General features: G+C 57.6%; 1 protein-coding gene and 2 long non-coding RNA genes across 3 annotated transcripts; all 3 read left to right on the top strand.

Annotated features, from left to right (window-relative positions):
* The first annotated feature begins 407 nt into the window (after nucleotides 1-407).
* LOC149521885 (uncharacterized) lies at nucleotides 408-1,836 on the top strand. Its single transcript, XR_016347741.1, has 3 exons — nucleotides 408-541; nucleotides 1,116-1,240; nucleotides 1,720-1,836. It is a non-coding gene; the product is annotated as an uncharacterized LOC149521885 (long non-coding RNA).
* Nucleotides 1,837-2,834: 998 nt separating this feature from the next.
* On the top strand, nucleotides 2,835-4,314 carry LOC102452732 (uncharacterized). The gene is made up of 3 exons (XR_016347740.1): nucleotides 2,835-2,970; nucleotides 3,304-3,444; nucleotides 3,976-4,314. It is a non-coding gene; the product is annotated as an uncharacterized LOC102452732 (long non-coding RNA).
* An 85-nt stretch (nucleotides 4,315-4,399) lies between these two features.
* Nucleotides 4,400-20,724, top strand: LOC142819681 (phospholipase A2 inhibitor gamma subunit A-like). Its single transcript, XM_089772750.1, has 6 exons — nucleotides 4,400-4,412; nucleotides 6,573-6,789; nucleotides 7,982-8,100; nucleotides 8,765-8,914; nucleotides 16,897-17,037; nucleotides 17,804-20,724. The coding sequence occupies exons 1-6, from the start codon at nucleotides 4,400-4,402 to the stop codon at nucleotides 18,067-18,069; spliced, it is 906 nt and encodes a 301-aa protein (XP_089628876.1). The 3' UTR covers nucleotides 18,070-20,724.
* Nucleotides 20,725-20,764: the final 40 nt, after the last annotated feature.

Genomic DNA, 20,764 nt, shown 5'->3' with positions numbered 1-20,764 from the left:
CTCAAAGGCCAAGGAGAATAATTCCCCGTTCTTCTTCCTGTAACAACCAGATGCCATGTTTTCTCAACCTTTCATCGTGTTTGTTGTTCTTCTTTGGACTGTCTTGAATTGGTCCGGAGCCTTCCTGAAATGGGGCATTCCAAGGAGAGGACCTTGCCCTTACGCACCCGAATCAGAACCCAGGCATCCGGCTGCCCTGTCCTTCTGTGACCCGTTTGCAACCACAAGGCAGCTGGTTCGATTCATTCCTCTAATCCAATTCCCTGGCAGAAAGAGCGAATAGTTTTTCATTGTGCACTGACGTCCGAGGGATGGGCAGGGCCAGCGAGGGGAGTAGAAAAGCACACGCTCGCCTGATAAAGCAGGAACATCTGAATAGGGCTTGTCTTGCATCACAGCGGGCACCTGTGTAAAAACGAGACGGCACGACACAGACGGGCCTGCTCCGATCGGAACGCGCGAGCGACGGGCCCAGCTTCTCCACTTGACCGACGTAGCCCCTGACGTCACCCCCGGCACACGTCTCTCTGCGGAGCCGTTGGTAAGTGACAGCCCTCGGGTCTGTTGGTGCTTGGACCACTGGGCCCCGCTGCCCTTCCGAAGCCAAGGATGGAATCCTGACGCCTAACCCCATATAGTGCTTCCTTCTTGGAGCAGGGACTGGAACAAGGCACCGGAACCCCCCTCCCTCCAACACACACACACACACACACTCTAACCACTAGGCATGACTCTCCTAGAATCTAGGTCTCCCAACGCCCAGGCACACTAGACCCCACGCCACTCCCAGAGCTGGGGAGAGAACCAAGAGTCTGGACAGAACCAGCGCGGAACAAGGTGGGCTGAGTTGCTTCTCACTGCTCTTGGGAGCAGCCGGCTTTGTTTGTGTCTCTGGTGTGTTGTTGTGTCTGATGGTTCTGGAGTCCCACAACCAGTCACCGTCCACTGCAGCCTTCCAGCCGGAGCATGCCAGGTTGCTCTCTGACTTTTGATCCGGGGGGTGCCACAAATGTACGAGCCTTGGAGTGGTCCGGGGTGCGGCTGCCCCAGAGCTGTGGCAAACGGCTCCGGTTCCACATGGCGCATGAGCTGTCCCTCCTCTGATCTCCTTGCAGCCCATCTGGGATCGCCCCCCGGCCGGAGACTGGGCCGTACCGGCGACCCTAGCGCCGATCACCTGCTCCCAGCACCATGACGGTGTCTCTGGCTGTCTGCCTCCTCGCTGCTCTGCTGGGCACCGGTGAGTGGGGCTGGGTCCCCCATTTCCCACCTTCGCCAACGTGCCCACAGCGCCGAGCTGTCTGCCGGGGGCCCTGCTCGTTAATGGAGCCGAGCGGTGGCGGGGGGTGTCCAGGTGACAGAGGGCGAGGGGAGAGGGCTGGGGGCCGTACAGTCCCCGTGGCAGTGAGGAGACAACCATGGACACGGGAGGCAAGTGACCCTGTAAATCACTGGAAACCTGTCCTGGTCTCTCGCCTGGTCTCTCGGCTCTGGCACAGAACCAGTTTCCGTAACACGAGGAACAGGTGCAGCCACACGGGTTCCAGCCAATTGTAACAGCGACTCTGCAGCCCGGCTCCTGTTGCGGGACGAGGGGCCATCGCTCCCTGGGGGCCAGTGGGGCCAGATCTGAAGCTGGGGCCAGGTCAACTTAGGAGAGCATGAAGGGGGCAAGGAAGGGACAAATCGAGCCCCGTCCTCTTCTCTCTCCGTCCCCAGGGGCCGGCCTGCAGTGCGAGGTGTGCGCCGCAGAAGGACATAACTGCTCGGGCAGCCTACAGCCCTGCCCCGCCGGGCAAGACTCCTGCGGCATCTTCCTCACCGAAGTCACGCTGGGTAGGTGGGCTGGGGGCTGGCGCCGGAGGGGGAGCCGGGATACCTGGGCTTTGCTCTACCCCACCCCTGGGGCCGGGAGCCGGGTGGGTGGATGCATCCCCGGTAGCTGCCTCGGGAATCCATCCAGGTGACAAGCCAGCCCTGGGGGCCACTGAGCATGGGATGGGCCAAAACCAGCCAATAGGAAATGCCGAGGAGAGGGTGTGGCCTAAGCCCCGCCCCTCCCCCGGAGTTTGGCCCCTTTTGGCTTCATGGAGGCGCCCAGCTCTGGACGGGATCCATGGACAGTTGCCCCTCCCCAGGAGTCCGGTGCATGGACCAGGCCAGCCCTTCCCGGCAGGGGATGGCTGTGGCTGAGGGGTTTCCCTGAGACCCCCAACTGGGCCGGGGGGGCCAAGTTCAAATCCCCACTGGCTGAAATGAGGCTGGGGACTTCCGCCCAGATCTCCCCCCTCCCATGGTCGTGCCCAGCCTCTGGGTGGGTCTCTCTGTCCCCCCCCCCACATCCATGGGGAGCATCCAACCCACTGGGCTCCTGAGTATGAAGTGGGAATTCGGGTACACCCGTTGTGCAGGGGCGAGCCGGTGGGCAGGGTCCTAGCGCGTCCCCTGGATGAGGCAGGACACATGAGGCAGGGAACACCTGGTTTATGAGTCCCACCGTGGCTAAGGGCTGAGCTGGACTCCCGGTGCTGAGATTTCAGCCACCCTGCACGTATCCATTGGTAAGAAACTCTGGCAATGAAAGGACCATGGGTCAGCAGAGTTGGGGGCGCCAGGGTCAGGCAGCCATGGAGTGGGGGGGCTGGAGAAGTTAAATGCTGGATTTAGGTGTTGAAATCGCTTTGCCTAGGACTATGAGATCTTGGGTCAGTCACGTCCCCCCCCCCCCGTGCCTCAGTTTCCCCATGGGTAATGGGGCTGTGCTGTGAAGAGGCTGCCAGTGGGACGGAAGAGGAATGAATCTCACGTTTCTCCCCGGCGCAGCGGAAGTGAAGTCCCAGAGCATCCTGAAGAGCTGCGTGACGTCCAGCCAGTGCAAAGCCGGCCCTGGCTCTGTGGATTTTGGGTACCAAATGACAAGAAGAGTGAGTGTCGCCTGCTGCGTGGGAGACGCCTGCAGAAACACCTCTGGTACACGAACATCCCCCCATCTCCTCCTCCCCTCCACCTCCCCTGCTGCTCCCACCCCAGGTACACACCATCAAACTAGTCCTCCTGCCCTGCAGGCCCCTCCCCCCCAGAATAGCTCTGGTGGGTGGAGTTTGTGGGTGGGGCTTTAGGCTGCCCCCAGATGAGACCCCAGCTGGAGTGGGAGCCAACGCTCTCTGCTGCGTCCCACAGCCCCAGAGCTGCAGCGCCCCCTGCAGGGGGATCCGGGGATGAGCGGTGCTGCCCCCAGCTGCTCTCCCTGCCCCGACACCCCGAGCTGACTGCATTTGCCTCCCCCCCCCACCCCGCTCCTAGTGCCCACGTTTGACGCCAAACCCAATGGCCGGCGCTGCCGCGGATGCTTTGTGAGCAACACTGATCACTGCACTGAGCAGATCATCTACTGTAGCGGAGCCGAGACCCGATGTATTAATGCTGCTGGGACCATACTGACAGGTAACTTCAGTTCATTTCTTCTGGGGCCCACCCTGCGCTTCTGGTTCTCTTTTTCTTTTCTTTTCAACCCCTCTTCTGCCAGATGCTGAAGGATTCCTAGTGAGAGCCCATCCTGGCCTGCTAAGAGCCTGCAATCTAAACAGGGAAAAGAAGGGTCGTTCTTTCCATGTAAAAGATAGGTAAACTGAGGCACAGAGTAGTGCCATGACTTGTCCAAGGTCACACAGCAGGTCTGTGTGATAGGAATGGACTCTAGTTTTGCAGAGGCCCATGATGGTGCCTTGGGACCTAGCCAGCCTGCTTAGAAATCCCACTACTGCCACCAGCATTGAGCTGTTGGTTTGTAGATGAGCAGTGAGGCTAATACAGGCCACATCCAATCAAGGTGTTGCTGGTGGGCTCTGGATCGGGGTAGAGGGAGGCTGTGGGGAGTTCGATGGGGTGCTGAGTCAGATGGGGGGTATTCTGTTCTGGTCTAGGGTAAGGAGTGGAGCTGCTGCCCTGACCTTTGCCTGCTTTCTCCCCAACAAGCAGTGGGAAATCTGACGCAGTCCATCCTGAAGGGTTGCGCTTCTGAGTCTGTCTGCGCCCAGTTAAAAGTGGGTCCAGCGACCATCGCAGGAATCAGTGCAAATCTGACCACAGCCAAATGCACAGCAGCCTCAGGCGTGGCGGGCCTGGCTCCGGGACCAGCCGGGTTCCTCCTGCCAGCCCTCGCCGGCCTCCTCCTGAATCTTCTCTCCCCTCTTCCAACTGCGACACCATGCTGAAATGCACCCCGCAGCCTGTCTTACCCGCTCTCCCCACCAGGGGGCCTCAGCTCCCGGATGGAGTCAAGTCCTGTGATGTCGCTGTGCTGAATAAAACAGCCTGGAGAGAAAACTCTTTGAATTATTGATTGATTGACTTATTGATTTCAATGGGGAGTAGGGGATTTAATTCCTGTGGTCGGGCCATGAAGAAGCCAGGTAAGAATGTAAGGGTATGTCTACACTAGCCAACCTAGTTCGAAGCACTTTTTGAGGAAAAGCGTCCGTGGCCAATCTAGACGCGCTTTTGCACAAAAAAGCCTCAATCGCCATTTTCGTAATCGGGGCTTTTTTGCGGAAAACAAATCTGAGCTGTCTATACTGGCCCTTTTGTGCAAAAGTTTTGCGCAAAAGGGACTTTTGCCCCAACGGGAGCAGCATAGTATTTCTGCAAAAAGCACTGATTTCTTACAGTAGGAAGTCCGTGCTTTTGTGGAAATTCAAGCGGCCAGTGTAGACAGCTGGCAAGTTTTTCTGAAAAAGTGGCTGATTTTCCAGAAAAACTGGCCAGTCTAGACACAGCCTAAGAGTGTCCACAGCTAGTCCCGTGTCCTGTCTCCAACCAGAACTTTGGGGCCGTGCACAGCGAACATTAATTTAGGACAGACTCACCCCGATGTCCCCTCCTGGCTTCTGGTAGAAAGATTTAGGGACTCCCAAAACATGGGGGTTTGTCCCCAACCATCTTGGCTATTGGTGGCCCAGGAATGGATCTAACTCTTTTTTGGATCCTTTCATCTTGTGCTCAGCTGCACATCCAGTGGCAAGGAGTTCCACAGATTAACTTCAGATTGCAGAAAAAAGTACATCCTCTTGTTTGTGTGAAACCTGCTGCCTGTCAATTTCAAGGGGAGAGGCCAGGTCGTGGCATGCTGGCATAGGGGAAAATATTGATTTTCTGGTCACATTCTCCACCCTGTTGTGTGATTTTCCAGCGACCTGTCACATCATTCCTTAGTCCTCTCTTTGCCATGCTGAACAGCCCTAATCTTTTTAGTCTCCATTCACACAGAAGCTGTTCCATGCCCAAAGATCAGGCTTAGAAAGATCCTACAGGGGTGCAAGGGAGGAGGTTTCTGGGGCCCTGACTGAGACGGTCAAATCACGGTGAATTGCTGAGACACAGGGCTACTAACAGCCAAAGACTGGGGGTCCCCAGTATCAGGTACCAAACCAGCCACAGAGAGCACTTGTGTACCCCACACAGGCCAGCTAGAAGTCCCGCAAGCAATCCCTCAGATCCTCCCCTTCACTTCTCCCCGCACCAGCTCTACTCCTCCCACAGGTGGGAGGTGATGAAAACCGATCTCACTGAATCCAAACAGGTTCTGCCCATCCCAAAGGAGGAGCCCCATTCCCAGGTTGTATCACTCAGACCTTCCCCAAAAGGGCTCTGGGCCGGTTCTTTAGAACCTAGTATCTTGGGCGTTATTGAAGAAAGAAAGAAAGAAAGAAAGAAAGAAAGAAAGAAAGAAAGAAAGAAAGAAAGAAAGAAAGAAAGAAAGAAAGAAAGAAAGAAAGAAAGAAAGAAAGAAAGAAAGAAAGAAAGAACAAGCAAGCCTGTGTCTACACTGCCGTATTCCAGAGAAACTTTCCCACATCCAGGGAACGTGTCTGCTCTTCCGAAATTTTTTTGGGATGAGCAAGGGACCTAAACCTTCCTTGCTGCAGCTTAAGCCCATTGCTTCCTGTCCTGTCCTCGGAGGCCAAGGAGAACAATATTCCCCCCTCCTCGCCGTGATGTCCTTTTGGAGAGTTGAAAGCCGCTCTCTTGTGTCCCCTCCGTCTGCTCTTCCCCAGACTGAAGCGACGCAATGTTTGCAGTTTTCCCTCGCGCACCCTGATTTCTAGGCCTTTCATCAGGGGCTGTTTCCTTGAGTTGATCCAGCTCCCTCCTGACTGTGAGGAGGGGACCAAGAGTCCTGCCCTTACGCACCTGAATCCGAACCTCGGTGCACGGCCGCCGTGTCCCTTGTGTGACCCGCGACCCCTCGTCACGCTCCTGGAAGCTGGGTCCACCAGTTTCCCTCTTCCCATTCTCAGCAGCTTGAGGGAACAGGCTGGCACTGTGCCGGGCCGAGGGATGGGCAGGGCCAGGGAGGGGAGCTGATATCGGCAGATGTTATCTGATCAAGCAAGAACCTTTGAACAGCTGCTGCCTGGCATCCCCGCGGGTCCCTGGCCCGGCTATATTAGCCAGACGGCGCGACATGCACCAGCCGGCTCCAAGTGGGAGGCGCAAGCGACGGGTCCGGCTTCTCCACTTGGCCGACATCGCCCCCGGCAAACGTCTCCTTCAGAGCCACTGGTGAGTGACAGCCCTTGGGTCTGCGGGTCGTTGGAGACTGGGCCTCACTCCTGTTCCACCCCCATGGGCCACGTGGTGCCGACCCCGTCTGATCTCCTTGCAGCCCCTCTGGGATCACCCCTCAGCTGCAGACTGGGCTGCATCAGAGACTCCAGCGCCGATCGCCTGCTCCCGGCACCATGACGGTGTCTCTGGCCGCCTGCCTCCTGGCTGCTCTGCTGGGCACCGGTGAGTGGGGCTGGGCCCCCCATTTCCCACCTTCGCCAACGCACCCACAGCTCCGAGCCGCCCGCCAGGGTCTCTGCTCATTAACGTGGCCAAGCAGAGGCAGGGGACATCCGAGTGACAGTGGGTGAGGGGGGAGGGCCGGGGGCCCCACAGTCTCTGGCAGCGAGGGGAACAACTGTGGAAACAGGAGGCGATTGACACTGCACATCACTGGACACGTGTCCTGGTCCCGCCTGTCAGCGCTGGCCTGCGGCCAAGGACACTCCCGAGAGGGGATTTTCCTGGAGTCTCTGGCACGGAGCCAGTTTCCGTCACACGAGGAACAGGTTCAGTGATGCAGGCTCCAGGCAGGTGTAACGGCGTTTCTACGGCAGGGTAACGGCGTTTCCATGGCAGGGCACCCACTGGGGGATGAGGGGCCGTTGTTTCTGTGTTGGGGGGTGGTCAGAGAGGACCCCTCGGGGTGACCCTAGGGCACTGCCTCTCGCCTTCCCGCTCTCTGGGCTCTTCACCGCCTGGTCCTGCTGGGCCAGCTCCCGGGTCTCTCCCAGCTGAGGTCCCTGGCCCCCAAGAAGCAGCACAGACACAGGACCACTTCAGGTCCAAGGAGAGGGCAGTTTGGGGCCCAGGCTCCTGGGATCCCCTCCCCAAATGGGATCACACCCCGAAGGATTAGCTACGGGGGATGTGCACACTGGTTGTCCCCAGCTCACAACTCCTGACACTGGGTGTGATAGAAACACAAGCGATGGTACTCAGTACGAGCAGGAGGACTGACTGGGAACAGGCGAGAAGAGGGAGGCAAAGCAGGTGACAAATCGGAAGAAACAAAGCGCTTGGGTAACTCGACACCGAAAGCTCAGAGCAAACTGACTCTCACTCACCCGAAAACCTGTTTCCCAGCTGCCTCTCCAAGCCGCCCGGGCTCTCCGGCTCCCTCCCTCGGGGCAGCCCAGCCAACACACCCCGGCCCCTGAGTCTTTCCAGGTGTTTTTAGGAACAGACACGGCTCTCCCAACCCCCGCTCAGGCTAAAGGACAGAGGAGGTTTGTGCCAATTGCTCCTCCAGCCTCCGAGGGGTTTGTGTCACGTACCTTCCTCTGGGGTAGGGGAGGGCAATGGGTCACAGACCTGTCCCATGCCTCAGTTTCCCCACAAACTGAGCCCCGCCCTCTTCTCACTCCATCCCCAGGGGCCGGCCTGCAGTGCGAGGTGTGCTCTGCACTAGGACAGACCGGCACGGGCAGCCTGCAGACCTGCCCCCCCCCGGGCAAGACTCCTGCGGCATCTTCCTCTCCGAAGTCACGCTGGGTAGGTGGGCTGGGGGCTGGCGCCGGAGGGGACTCCGGGTGCCTGGGCTCTGCTCTACGCCTCCCCGGGGCCGGAGCGGGCTGGCTGGGTGGAGCATCCCCTGTAGCTGCCCAGGTGACGAACCAGCCGGGGCACCCTGGGGATGGGCCAAAGCCAGCCCAGTGGGTGGGAGCCGCCTGGGCCAGCCAATAGGAAATGCCAAGGGGGAGGGTGTGGTCTAAGCCCCGCCCCCCACTGAGAGGTTGGGTTTCTAGTACGAGCTCGGGTTGGGCACCGCGGCCGGGAAGCTCTCGCTGGAATCGGGTGTCTGGCACAAAACGCTCGCGAAGGAGACCCCAGCAGGTGGGGGCACATCTGCCCTGCCCCCCTCCATGTAGCCACTGGTGGAAATTTTCACACTGGAAGGGCCTTGCGGGTAGGAGATTCGGGGGCTCCAGGATTAAGCGACACTGGGGATGCGGCGGGTGACAGATCTAAATGCCGGCTCAGGGGCTGAAATCACTTAGTCTAACCTTGCAGGATGAGTCACTGCCCTGCCCTGTGCCTCAGTTTCCCTGCAGTTCCAGGCTGGCTAATGGCCCAGGGATGTCACTGTGAAGACGAGGGGGTGTTAATGGGGTGCGCATGGAAGGGGAATCAATCTCCGGCTTTTCCTCCTGAGCAGGGGCGATAAAGTCCCAGGGCATCCTGAAGGGCTGCGTGTTGCCCAGCCAGTGCACAGCCGGCCCCATCTCTGTGAATTTTGGGATGGGACTGACAATGGCGAGCATCGCCTGCTGCACGGGAGACGCCTGCAAGACAGTCAACGTCACACGTAAATCTCCCCCTCTCTGCCGTGCCTCCTCCGGCCCTGAGCATCCCCCACGCCTGGACCCTCCCCTTCCTTACCTGCCTGAGCCTGGTCCTCCCACCCCCCAGGGGGCCCCATGGAATAACACTCAGCGCCTCGGTGGGTGGAGGTTTGTGGGGCTGAACCCTGGGGGGAGCCCCACTCCGGTCCAGGGATCCCCACTGGAAACCTTCCCCCTGCCCCTTTTGTTTCTGGCACCCCCAGAGCTGCAGCGCCCTCTGCAGGGGGATCCGGGGTGGAGCAGTGCAGCCCCCAGCAGCTCTCCCTGCCCCAACGCCCTCTGGGGCTCGTTCCATGAGCTGACTGCGTTTGCCCCCCCTCTTCCCAGTGCCCCCGCCTGACACCGAACCCAATGGCCTCCGCTGCCCAGTCTGCTTCACTGCTCCCCCTCCTCCGTGCCGCAAGGAGACCATAAATTGTATCGGATCCGAGACCCAATGTCTCGATGTTGTTGAGACCAGCTACATAGGTAACGTGTGTCTGCTTTGTCGGGGTTATTTCTCCTGTGTTGTTCCAGTCACCAAAGGGCAGAAGAGAGATGCTGGGGGGAGGGAAGATACCGGCTGCAGATCGGGACTCCTGGGTTCTGTTCCAGTGCTGCCCTCCGGTCTCCTCCCTGGGCCTCAGGGTCTCCTCCATCCATTGTTAGTTTATAGTTTCATCTGTAAACTCTTCGTGGGAGGAGCTGGCTTAGTGCTGGGACTCCTGCTGTGCCAGGCCCTGGACCGAGCACTGACCCAGATTGGGGTGCCCTCCTGTGACAAAGGACACCTCATGAGATATAACCCTTGTTTCTAAAGTGACTGTCATCCAAAGGGGGCAAAACAAGGATTTTCCTTCCCATTTTAAAGATGATGAAATGGAGGCAAGGAGCAGTGATGTGAAGCTAGTTTTGTGCAGTGCGATCCTGGTGTCTTAGATCACCACCCAGCCACTTTGCTTGATGATCCCACTGCTGACACCAGCACTGAGCTGCTGCTTAGCAGATGAGCTGTGGGATCAATCCAAGCCTTATTCAATCCAAGCGTCAGTGGTGGGCTCTAGCTTGGGACTGCAAGTGACTTGATTATGGACACAGCGGGAGCCTGTGTCAGAGCGGAGGAGACGGGGGGGGGGGCATCGTGGGCCAGGCAGTCTAGAAGGAGGAGAGCCAATGGGGAAATGGAGGTTGAGGGTGGGACTGGGGTGTCCCAGTCCAGACTGAGGACTGAGTTACTGCTCTCCCCCCGCACGCAGGTGAAAGCCTATTAGAAGTCGCCATTAAGGGCTGCGCTTCTGAGTCTGCCTGTGACCAGTTTCAAGTGGGTTCGGGAACCTTTCTGGGATCCAGTGTGAATCTGACCGCGGCCAAATGCACAGCGGCCTCCAGTGGAGCAGACGTGCCTCTCTCAACTCTGCCCACCCTCCCAGCGCTCGGTGGCCTCCTCCTGTGGCTTCTGTCCTGAGTCCCCTATCCCGGACCAAGCACCATCGCGCTCCGGTGTCCCCCTACGTCCGGCACTAGCTGCCGGCCCTCACACGGGACTTCTGTGCCCGGGGTGGGGTCACTGCTCCTGGAGGCGGCTGCACTGAATAAAACCAGCCAGAGAGCGAGGGATTTGGGATTGGCTTTATCGCGCTGGAATTCTCATGGGAGGGGCTGTCAGGAGGCTACGGGCTTGAACTGCAGTGAGGGAGGTTCGGGTTGGACATTATGAAAAACGTCCTGCCGGTCAGGGTGATGAAACACGGGGATGCGTTGCCTGGGGGGTTCTAGGGTCCCCGACCGTGGAGATGTCGGAGAGCAGGTTGGACACTCACCTGTGAGCGATGGTCTTGGTGGGGCTTGGTCCTGCCGTCACGGGATGGGACTTGATGATGTCTCGAGGCCCTGCCGGCTCTGGGATTGTATACAGCAGTTTCCCAACCTTGTTAAGTACCCTTGTGATGGGGGGGGTGTGTCACAGACGACCCCTCGGGGCTGCCTGCCGGGGGGCAGACAAGGCCACTGCCACTCGCCTTCCTGCTCTCTGGGGCTCCTCTCCGCCCGGTCCTGCTGGGCCAGCTCCCTGGTCTCCCCCAGTCAAGGCCCCGAGCTGAGGTCCCTGCCCCCACCAAGAAGCAGCACAGACAATGAACCACTTCATGTCCAAGGAGAGTGCAGTTTAGGGCCCAGCCTCCTGGGGTAGCACTCCCCAGGTGGGATCAGACCCCAAAGAATTAGGGGAGCCCCCTTTAACAATGAAAGGGGAATGTGCACAGCGTTTCCCCCCTCCCCCGGTAACAATCGCTTACACTGGGTTTGACAGGAAATGATTGTATTAAGTACAAGCAGTAGGACTGAAGTGGTGATAAGTGAGACCAGGCAGAGCAAAGCAGGTTACAAATCAAAAGAAAAAATTCTTGGTTAATTCAACCCTGAAACTTCAGCACAAACTCCTCACGCTCACCCTCAAACCTCTTTTCCGGCTGCCCCTCTAAACCAGGGCTGCATCCCCTCCCTGGGTCTCAGGCGCCTTCCTTCAGGTGCAGCCCCCCCAAAAGACCCAGACCTCTGCTTTCCTATCCTCTTCGTTAAAGAATTGAGGCTTCTCCCTACCAACCATGTCTCAGACTGAAGGACAAAGTTTCACAATTGAGGGTAACACCCTCCATGTCTTTCAATCAGCTTTGAAACCTCCCAAGTATTCCCCACTCCGTGGCTGTGTCTACACTGGCAAGTTATTCTGGAGAATCAGCCGCTTTTCCGGAAAACTTGCCAGCTGTCTACACTGGCCGCTTGAATTTCCGGAAAAGCTCTGATGATCTAATGTAAAATCATCAGTGCTTTTCCGGAAAAACTATGCTGCTCCCGTTCGGGCAAAAGTCTTTTTCCGGACAACTGTTCCGGAAAAGGGCCAGTGTAGACAGAACAGTAGTGTTTTCCACAAAAAAGCCCCGATCGCAAAAATGACGATCGGGGCTTTTTTTCAGAAAAGTGTGTCTAGATTGGCCACGGACGATTTTCCGGAAAAAGTACTTTTCCGGAAAAGCGTCCTGCCAATCTAGATGACCTTTTCCAAAAATGCTTTTAATGGAAAACTTTTCCATTAAAAGCATTTCTGGAAAATCATGCCAGTGTAGACGTAGCCCATGTGTCTAATTTGACACCCCAAAAATGATACCTACATCAAAGACAGATGAACAGAACCAGCAGATCATGACATGAAGATCGATGGGTCACATGGAATAATTCACTCCACGCACTTTTGAGTTCTGTATATTCATGTCCTTAAGTCCATTTCATAAAGCATGAGGGAGGGGGGTCCGTCACACCCCCTTTTTTAAAAAAAGAGTTATAAGTATCCCCCAGTAACCACAGTTTTCCAACACACAACATTATTTTTACCTGTGACGGGCCAGGCCGGGTCTGGGCACCTCTGAGGGCATCTGCTCACCGTGAATTGCTCGAATTCGGGGCTCTGTATAGCCCCCAGACTGGAGACCCTCCTAAGCAGGCCACAAACCAGTCCCACAGAGTGCTCCAGCTGTCAGCTCGGCCAGCCAGAAGCCTCACGAGCAAAACCCCTCCAGCACCCCAGCAATATCCGTGCCCCAGATGGCCCCAGGCCTCATACACCAGTGGGGGCGTCCTAGCACCCAATCCCACCTACTCTGAACAAGTTCTGTCCGGTTCCAAGAAACCAGCCACAGATCCCAGGTCAATTTACCCTTTGGACCTTACCCACAAATCACGCTGGGCCAGTCCTTTAGAACCTACCATCTAAAGGTTTATTACTAAAAGAACCAAAAGCAGGAGAGTGAGGTTGTTAAAGTACCATACGTTACATGTGTCGAATCTCCCAGTTCTCGAGGCAGGCTCACAGCAGAGATGTTACAAGTTCTGGCTTAAAAGTCCTCGGTGCACATGCTATGTCAGGATGGGTCCACTTTTCTTCCCGGCTTGTGATTCCCTGTGAGGCCACATGTGGGCTCAGGAGCAGATCTGGAGACCAAGATGGAGTCGGCCACGTGGTCTATTTATCCCCCCTTCTGGCTTCTTCCAAGCGGGAGAGAGTCACATGATCTCTAACCAGGCACCTAGATTCCTTCATAGGTGAGTCTCTGGTACTTAATAGACCTTTGTCCCTGGAGCCCTGCTAATTAGCATGTCCATAGGCTGAACTCATTGCTCAGCCATCTACAGAGAAACTTCCAGTCTCCGCACAGAGTATGTATTCCTAACTCCACACACAGCCATTATACTGATGTATGAAGAGCATATACAGAATCAGTAGAAGGTAAGCTTTGCTTTGACACCTCACATGGCCCTCTTCGTGCCAACTTTTGGGGTGAACACCCTACCCCATGGGCGCAGCAGTGACCTGGCTGCTTCCCTTAAACTCCAGTAAGGTGACACTACCATTGCAACACGTTTGTTTAAACAACTACATTGTAGCCAGGCGGGCGATGGCGTTTTTGGGTGTAATAAGTACAAAACCAATAAAGCGCTGCAACACTTAAAACAATCATTCCGTTTTCTCCAAATGCCAGTGTTGATCTACCCTGCCCCACACCGACTTCTCTTGAGCACCCCCAGGGGACTCGTCCCACGGCTTGAGAAACGCTGGTATAAAGCCAGTGGCTGGACTGGAGACAGGTTCCCCTGGAAGGGGGCAGGTAACCAAGTACAGAGGAGGATGGTGCGGGCAGGGAGCAGGCGGGTTGGGAGGGAGGCAGTAGCTAGACACCACTAGAGGAGGGCTCACTGGTGAACCCAGAGGTAATTCCCAGAACAGCCAGCAGGAGGCGCCATGGTGTGACTCATAGACTCATATAACCCAAGGGTGGGTAGAGACCTCAGGAGGAATCGAATCCAGCCCCCTGCCCAAAACAGGACCTGCCCAACTCAACCAGCCCAGCCAGGGCATGTTCCCTGCGCACCCTGATTTCTAGGCCTTTCATCAGGGCCCGTTTCCTTGACTTGATCCGGCTCCTCCTGACCGTGAGGAGGGGACCGAGCGTCCTGCCCTTACGCACCTGAAACCAAACCTGGGGCCCGGCCGCCATGTCCCTTGTGTGACCCGCGACCCCTTGTCACGCTCCTGGAAGCTGGGCTCACTACTTTCCCTCTTCCCATTCTCTGCAGCTGGAGGGAACAGGCTGGCACTGTGCCGGGCCGAGGGATGGGCAGGGCCAGGGAGGGGAGCTGATATCGGCAGATGTTACCTGATCAAGCAAGAACCTTTGACCAGCTGCTGCCTGGCATCACCGCGGGTCCCTGGCCCGGCTATATAAGTCAGACGGCGCGACATGCACCAGCCGGCTCCGAGCAGGAGGTGCAAGGGACGGATTCAGCTTTCCCACTTGGCCCACATCACCCCCGGCAAACGTCTCCTTCAGAGCCGCTGGTGAGTGACAGCTCTTGGGTCTGCAGGTGCTTAGAGACTAGGCCTCACTCCGGTTCCACCCCCATGGGCCACGTGGTGCCGACCCCATCTGATCTCCTTGCAGCCCCTCTGGGATCGCCCCTCAGCTGGAGGCTAAGCTGCATCAGAGACTCCAGCGCCGATCGCCTGCTCCCGGCACCATGACGGTGTCTCTGGCCGCCTGCCTCCTGGCTGCTCTGCTGGGCACTGGTGAGTGGGGCTGGGCCCCCCATTTCCCACCTTCGCCAACGCGCCCACAGCTCCGAGCCGCCCGCCAGGGTCTCTGCTCTGTAAACGTGTCCTGGTCCCGCCTGTCAGTGCTGGTCTGCAGCCAAGGACACTCCCGAGGATTTTCCTCCAGTCTGGCACGGAGCCAGTTTCCGTCACAGCAGGAACAGGTTCAGCAATGCAGGCTCCAGGCAGGTGTAACGGCGTTTCCATGGCAGGGCTCCCACTGGGGGATGAGGGGCCGTTGTTTCTGTGTTGGGGGGCGGTCAGAGAGGACCCCTCGGGGTGACCCTAGGGCACTGCCTCTCGCCTTCCCGCTCTCTGGGCTCTTCACCGCCCGGTCCTGCTGGGCCAGCTCCCGGGTCTCTCCCAGCTGAGGTCCCTGGCCCCCAAGAAGCAGCACAGACACTGAACCACTTCAGGTCCAAGGAGAGGGAAGTTTAGGCCCCAGGCTCCTGGGATCCCCTCCCCAAATGGGATCACACCCCGAAGGATTAGCTACGGGGGATGTGCACACTGGTTGCCCCCAGGTCACAGCTCCTGACACTGGGTGTGATAGAAACACAAGCGATGGTACTCAGTACGAGCAGGAGGACTGACTGGGAACAGGCGAGAAGAGGGAGGCAAAGCAGGTGACAAATCGGAAGAAACAAAGCGCTTGGGTAACTCGACACCGAAAGCTCAGGCCAAACTGACTCTCACTCACCCGAAAACCTGTTTCCCAGCTGCCTCTCCAAGCCGCCCGGGCTCTCCGGCTCCTTCCCTCGGGGCAGCCCAGCCAACACACCCCGGCCCCTGAGTCTTTCCAGGTGTTTTTAGGAACAGAGGCGGCTCCCCCAACCCCCGTGCAGGCTAAAGGACAGAGGAGGTTTGTGCCAATTGCTCCTCCAGCCTCCGAGGGGTTTGTGTCACGTACCTTCCTCTGGGGGTAGGGGAGGGCAATGGGTCACAGACCTGTCCCATGCCTCAGTTTCCCCACAAATTGAGCCCCGCACTCTTCTCGCTCTGTCCCCAGGGGCCGGCCTGCAGTGCGAGGTGTGCTCTGAACTAGGACAGAACTGCTCGGGCAGCCTGCAGACCTGCCCCCCCGGGCAAGACTCCTGCGGCATCTTCCTCTCCGAAGTCACGCTGGGTAGGTGGGCTGGGGCCTGGCGCCGGGGGGGGGGGGACTCTGGGTGCCTGGGTTCTGCTCTACCCCTCCCCCGGGGCCGGAGCGGGCTGGCTGGGTGGAGCATCCCCTGTAGCTGCCCAGGTGACGAACCAGCCAGGGCCCCCTGGGATGGGCCAAAGCCAGCCCGGTGGGTGGAAGCCGCCTGGGCCAGCCAATAGGAAATGCCGAGGGGGAGGGTGTGGCCTAAACCCCGCCCCCCACTGAGTGGTTGGGTTTGTAGTACGAGGTCAGGTTGGGCACCGCGGCCGGGAAGCTCTCGCTGGAATCGGGTGTCTGGCACAATCCGCTCGCGAAGGAGACCCCAGCAGGTGGGGGCACATCTGCCCTGCCCCCCTCCATGTAGCCACTGGTGGAAATTTTCAAATTGGAAGGGAGTTGCGGACAGGAGATTCAGGGCCCCAGGATTCCTCGAAAGTGGGGACGCGGCGGGTGACAGATCTAAATGCCGGCTCAGGGGCTGAAATCCCTTAGTCTGACCTTGCAGGATGAGTCACTGCCCTGCCCTGTGCCTCAGTTTCCCCGCACTTCCAGGCTGGCTAATCGCCTATGGTTGTCACTGTGAAGACGAAGGGGGTGTTAATGGGGTGCGCATGGAAGGGGAATCAATCTCCGGCTTTTCCTCCTGCGTAGGGGCGATAAAGTCCCAGACCATCCTGAAGGGCTGCGTGTTGCCCAGCCAGTGCACAGCCGGCCCCATCTCTGTGAATTTTGGGACGGGAATGACAACGGCGAGCATCGCCTGCTGCACGGGAGACGCCTGCAAGACAGTCAATGTCACACGTAAATCTCCCCCTCTCTGCCGTGCCTCCTCCGGCCCTGAGCATCCCCCACTCCTGGACCCTCCCCTACCTGCCTGAGCCTGGTCCTCCCACCCCCCAGGGGGCGCTCCATGGAATAACACTCAGCGCCTGGGTGGGTGGAGGTTTGTGGGGGGGGGGGGGGCTGCAGTCCCCCCCGGGGGTGAACCCAGCTGACCTCACTCCGGTCCAGGACTCCCTGCTGCAAATCTCTCCCCTGCCGCCTCCGGCATCCCCAGAGCTGCAGCGCCCCCTGCAGGGGAATCTGGGGCGGAGGAGTGCAGCCCCCAGCGGCTCTCCCTGCCCCAACGCCCTCTGGGGCTCGTTCCATGAGCTCACTGTGTTTGCCCCCCCTCTTCCCAGTGCCCCCACCTGACACCGAACCCAATGGCCTCCGCTGCCCAGCCTGCTTCTCTGCTCCCCCTGCTCCGTGCAGCGAGGAGACCGTAAGTTGTACCGGATCCGAGACCCGATGTCTCGAGGCTGCTGGGACCATCCACATGGGTAACGTGTGTCTGCTTTGTCGGGGTTATTTCTCCTGTGTTGTTCTAGTCAGCAAAGGGCAGAAGAGAGATGCTGGGGGGAGGAAAGATACCGGCTGCAGATCAGGACTCCTGGGTTCTGTTCCAGTGCTGCCCTCTGGTCCCCTCCCTGGGCCTCAAGGTCTCCTCCGTCCATTGTTAGTTTGTAGTTTCGTCTGTAAGCTCTTTGCGGGAGGAGCTGGCTTAGTGCTGGGACTCCTGCTGTGCCAGGCCCTGGACCGAGCACTGACCCAGATTGGGGTGCCCTCCTGTGACAAAGGACCCCTTATGAGATATAACCCATTTCCAAAGCAACTGTCATCCAAAAGAGGCAAAACAAGGATTTTTCTTCCCATTTTAAAGATGGGGAAACTGAGGCAGGGAGCGGTGATGTGAAGCTAGTGATGTGAAGCTAGTCTGATCCTGGTGTCTTAGCTCACCGCCAGACCCCTCTGCTTGATGATCCCACTGCTGACACCAGTTCTGAGCTGCTGCTTTGCCGATGAGTGGTGGGATGAATCCAAGCCTGATCCAATCCAAGCGTCAGTGGTGGGCTCTAGCTCGGGACTGCAAGTGACTTGATTATGGTCACAGCGGGAGCCTGTGTCAGAGCGGAGAGAATGGGGGGGCCATCGTGGGCCAGGCAGTCTGGAAGGAGCAGAGCCAACGGGGAAATGGAGGATGAGGGTGGGGCTTGGGTGTCCCAGTTCAGACTAAGGACCGAGTTACTGCTCTCCCCCCGCATGCAGGTGAAAGCCAATTACAAGTCAACATGAAGGGCTGCGCTTCTGAGTCTGCCTGTGCCCAGTTCCAGGTGGGTTCGGAGACCTTCCTGGGATCCAATGTGACTCTGATCGCGGCCAAATGCACAGCGGCCTCCGGTGGAACAGACGTGCCCCTGTCAACTCCGCCCCCCAGCCCAGCCTCCACGACCTCCGGTGGTGCGGGCGTGGCTGTAGGACTGGCCAGGGTCCTCCCAGCCCTCGCTGGCCTCCTCCTGTGGCTTCTGTCCTGAGTCCCCTACTCCGGGCCAAGCACCGTCGCGCTCCGGTGTCCCCCTACGTCCGGCACTAGCTGCCCGCCCTCACATGGGACTTCTGTGCCCGGGGTGGGGTCACTGCTCCTGGAGGCGGCTGCACTGAATAAAACCAGCCAGAGAGCGAGGGATTTGGGATTGGCTTTATCGCGCTGGAATTCTCATGGGAGGGGCTGTCAGGAGGCTACGGGCTTGAACTGCAGTGAGGGAGGTTCGGGTTGGACATTAGGAAAAACGTCCTGCCTGTCAGGGTGATGAAACACGGGGATACGTTGCCTGGGGGGTTCTAGGGTCCCCGAACGTGGAGATGTCGGAGAGCAGGTTGGACACACACCTGTGAGCGATGGTCTTGGTGGGGCTTGGTCCTGCCGTCACGGGATGGGACTTGATGACGTCTCGAGGCCCTGTCGGCTCTGAGATTGTATACAGCAGTTTCCCAACCTTGTTAAGTACCCTTGTGATGGGGGGGGGGGTGTCACAGACGACCCCTCGGGGCTGCCTGCCGGGGGGCAGACAAGGCCACTGCCACTCGCCTTCCTGCTCTCTGGGGCCCCTCACCGCCCGATCCTGCTGGGCCAGCTCCCTGGTCTCCCCCAGTCAAGGCCCCGAGCTGAGGTCCCTGCCCCCACCGAGAAGCAGCACAGACACTGAACCACTTCAGGTCCAAGGAGAGTGCAGTTTAGGGCCCAGCCTCCTGGGGTAGCACTCCCCAGATGGATCAGACCCCAAAGAATTAGGTGAGCCCCCTTTAGCAATGAAAGGGGAATGTGCACAGCGGTTCCCCCCCCCCCCCGGTAACAATCGCTTACACTGGGTTTGACAGGAAATGATTGTATTAAGTACAAGCAGTAGGACTGAAGTGGTGATAAGTGAGACCAGGCAGAGCAAAGCAGGTTACAAATCAAAAGAAACAAAATTCTTGGCTAATTTGACACTGAAACCTCAGCACAAACTCCTAACGCTCACCCTCAAACCTCTTTTCCGGCTGCCCCTCTAAACCAGGGCTGCATCCCCACCCTGGGTCTCAGGCGCCTTCCTTCAGGTGCAGCCCCCCCAAAAGACCCAGACCTCTGCTTTCCTATTCTTTTCGTTAAAGAACTGAGGCTTCTCCCTACCAACCACGGCTCAGACCGAAGGACAAAGTTTCACAGTTGAGGGTAACACCCTCCGTGTCTTTCATTCAGCTTTGAAACCTCCCAAGTATTCCCCACTCCATGTGTCTAATTTGACACCTCAAAAACGATACCTACATCAAAGACAGATGAACAGAACCAGCAGATCGTGACATGAAGATCGATGGATCACATGAAATACTTCACTCCACACACTTTTGAGCTCTGTATATTCCTGTCCTTAAGTCCATTTCATAAAGCATGAGGGAGGGGGGTCCGTCATACCCCCTTTAAAAAAAAAGAGTTCTAAGTACCGCCAGTAACTACAGTTTTCCGACACACAACATTTTTTTCCACCTGTGAAAGACCGGGCCGGGTCCTGGCACCACTGAGGGCATCTGCTCAGCATGAATTGCTCCAATTCGGGGCTCTATACAGTCCCCAGACTGGAGACCCTCCCAAGCAGGCCACAAACCAGTCCCACAGAGTGCTCCAGCTGTCAGCTCGGCCAGCCAGAAGCCTCATGAGCAAAACCCCTCCAGCACCCCAGCAATGTCCGTGCCCCAGAGACCCTCTGGGCCTCATGCACCGGTGAGGGGTTTTGGAGCCCAATCTCACCATCCCCAGACAAGTTCTGTCCGGTTCCAAGAAACCAGCCACAGATCCCAGGTCAATTTACCCTCTGGATCTTACCCACACATCACGCTGAGCCAATCCCTTAGAATCTAACATCTAAAGGTTTATTACTAAAAGAACGAAAAGCAGGAGAGTGAGGTTGTTAAAGTACCATACGTTACATGCGTCGAATCTCCCAGTTCTCGATACAGGCTCACAGCAGAGATGTTATAACTGCTGGCTTAAAAGTCCTCGGTGCACATGCTATGTCAGGATGGGTCCACTTTCCTTCCCGGCTTGTGATTCCCTGTTAGGCCACAGGTGGGCTCAGGAACAGATCTGGAGACCAAGATAGAGTCAGCCACGTGGCCTATTTATCCCCCTTCTGGTTTCTTCCAAGCTGGAGAGAGTCACATGATCTCTAACTAGGCACCTAGATTCCTTCATAGGTGGGTCTCTGGTACTTAATAGACCTTTGTCCCTGGAGCCCTGCTAATTAGCATGTCCATAGGCTGAACTCATTGCTTAGCCATCTACAGAGAAACTTCCAGTCTCCGCACAGAGTACGTATTCCTAACTCCACACACAGCCATTATGCTGATGTATGAAGAGCATATACAGAATCAGTAGAAGGTAAGCTTTGCTTTGACACCTCACATGGCCCCCTTCGTGCCAACTTTTGGGGCGAACACCCCACCCCATGGGCGCAGCAGTGACCTGGCTGCTTCCCTTAAACTCCGGTAAGGTGACACTACCATTGCAACACGTTTGTTTAAACAAGTACATTGTAGCCAGGCGGGCGATGGCGTTTTTGGGTGTAATAAGTACAAAACAAATAAAGCGCTGCAACACTTAAAACAATCATTCCGTTTTCTCCAAATGCCAGTGTTGATCTACCCTGCCCCACACCGACGTCTCTTGAGCACCCCCAGGGGACTCGTCCCACA

This window comes from Pelodiscus sinensis, chromosome 22, assembly GCF_052426305.1.
Source record: "Pelodiscus sinensis isolate ZL-2025 chromosome 22, ASM5242630v1, whole genome shotgun sequence".
Taxonomy (NCBI): Eukaryota; Metazoa; Chordata; order Testudines; family Trionychidae; genus Pelodiscus; species Pelodiscus sinensis.
Note: the sequence above shows the minus strand (reverse complement) of the source record. Positions and strands in the feature narration are given on the sequence as shown.

Coding starts and splice junctions, on each gene's coding strand:
- LOC142819681 (XM_089772750.1), top strand. Junction 8,101..8,764: donor CCTCTCCGAAGTCACGCTGG/GTAGGTGGGCTG, acceptor CCTCCTGAGCAG/GGGCGATAAAGTCCCAGGGC. Junction 17,038..17,803: donor TGCTGGGACCATCCACATGG/GTAACGTGTGTC, acceptor CCCCGCATGCAG/GTGAAAGCCAATTACAAGTC.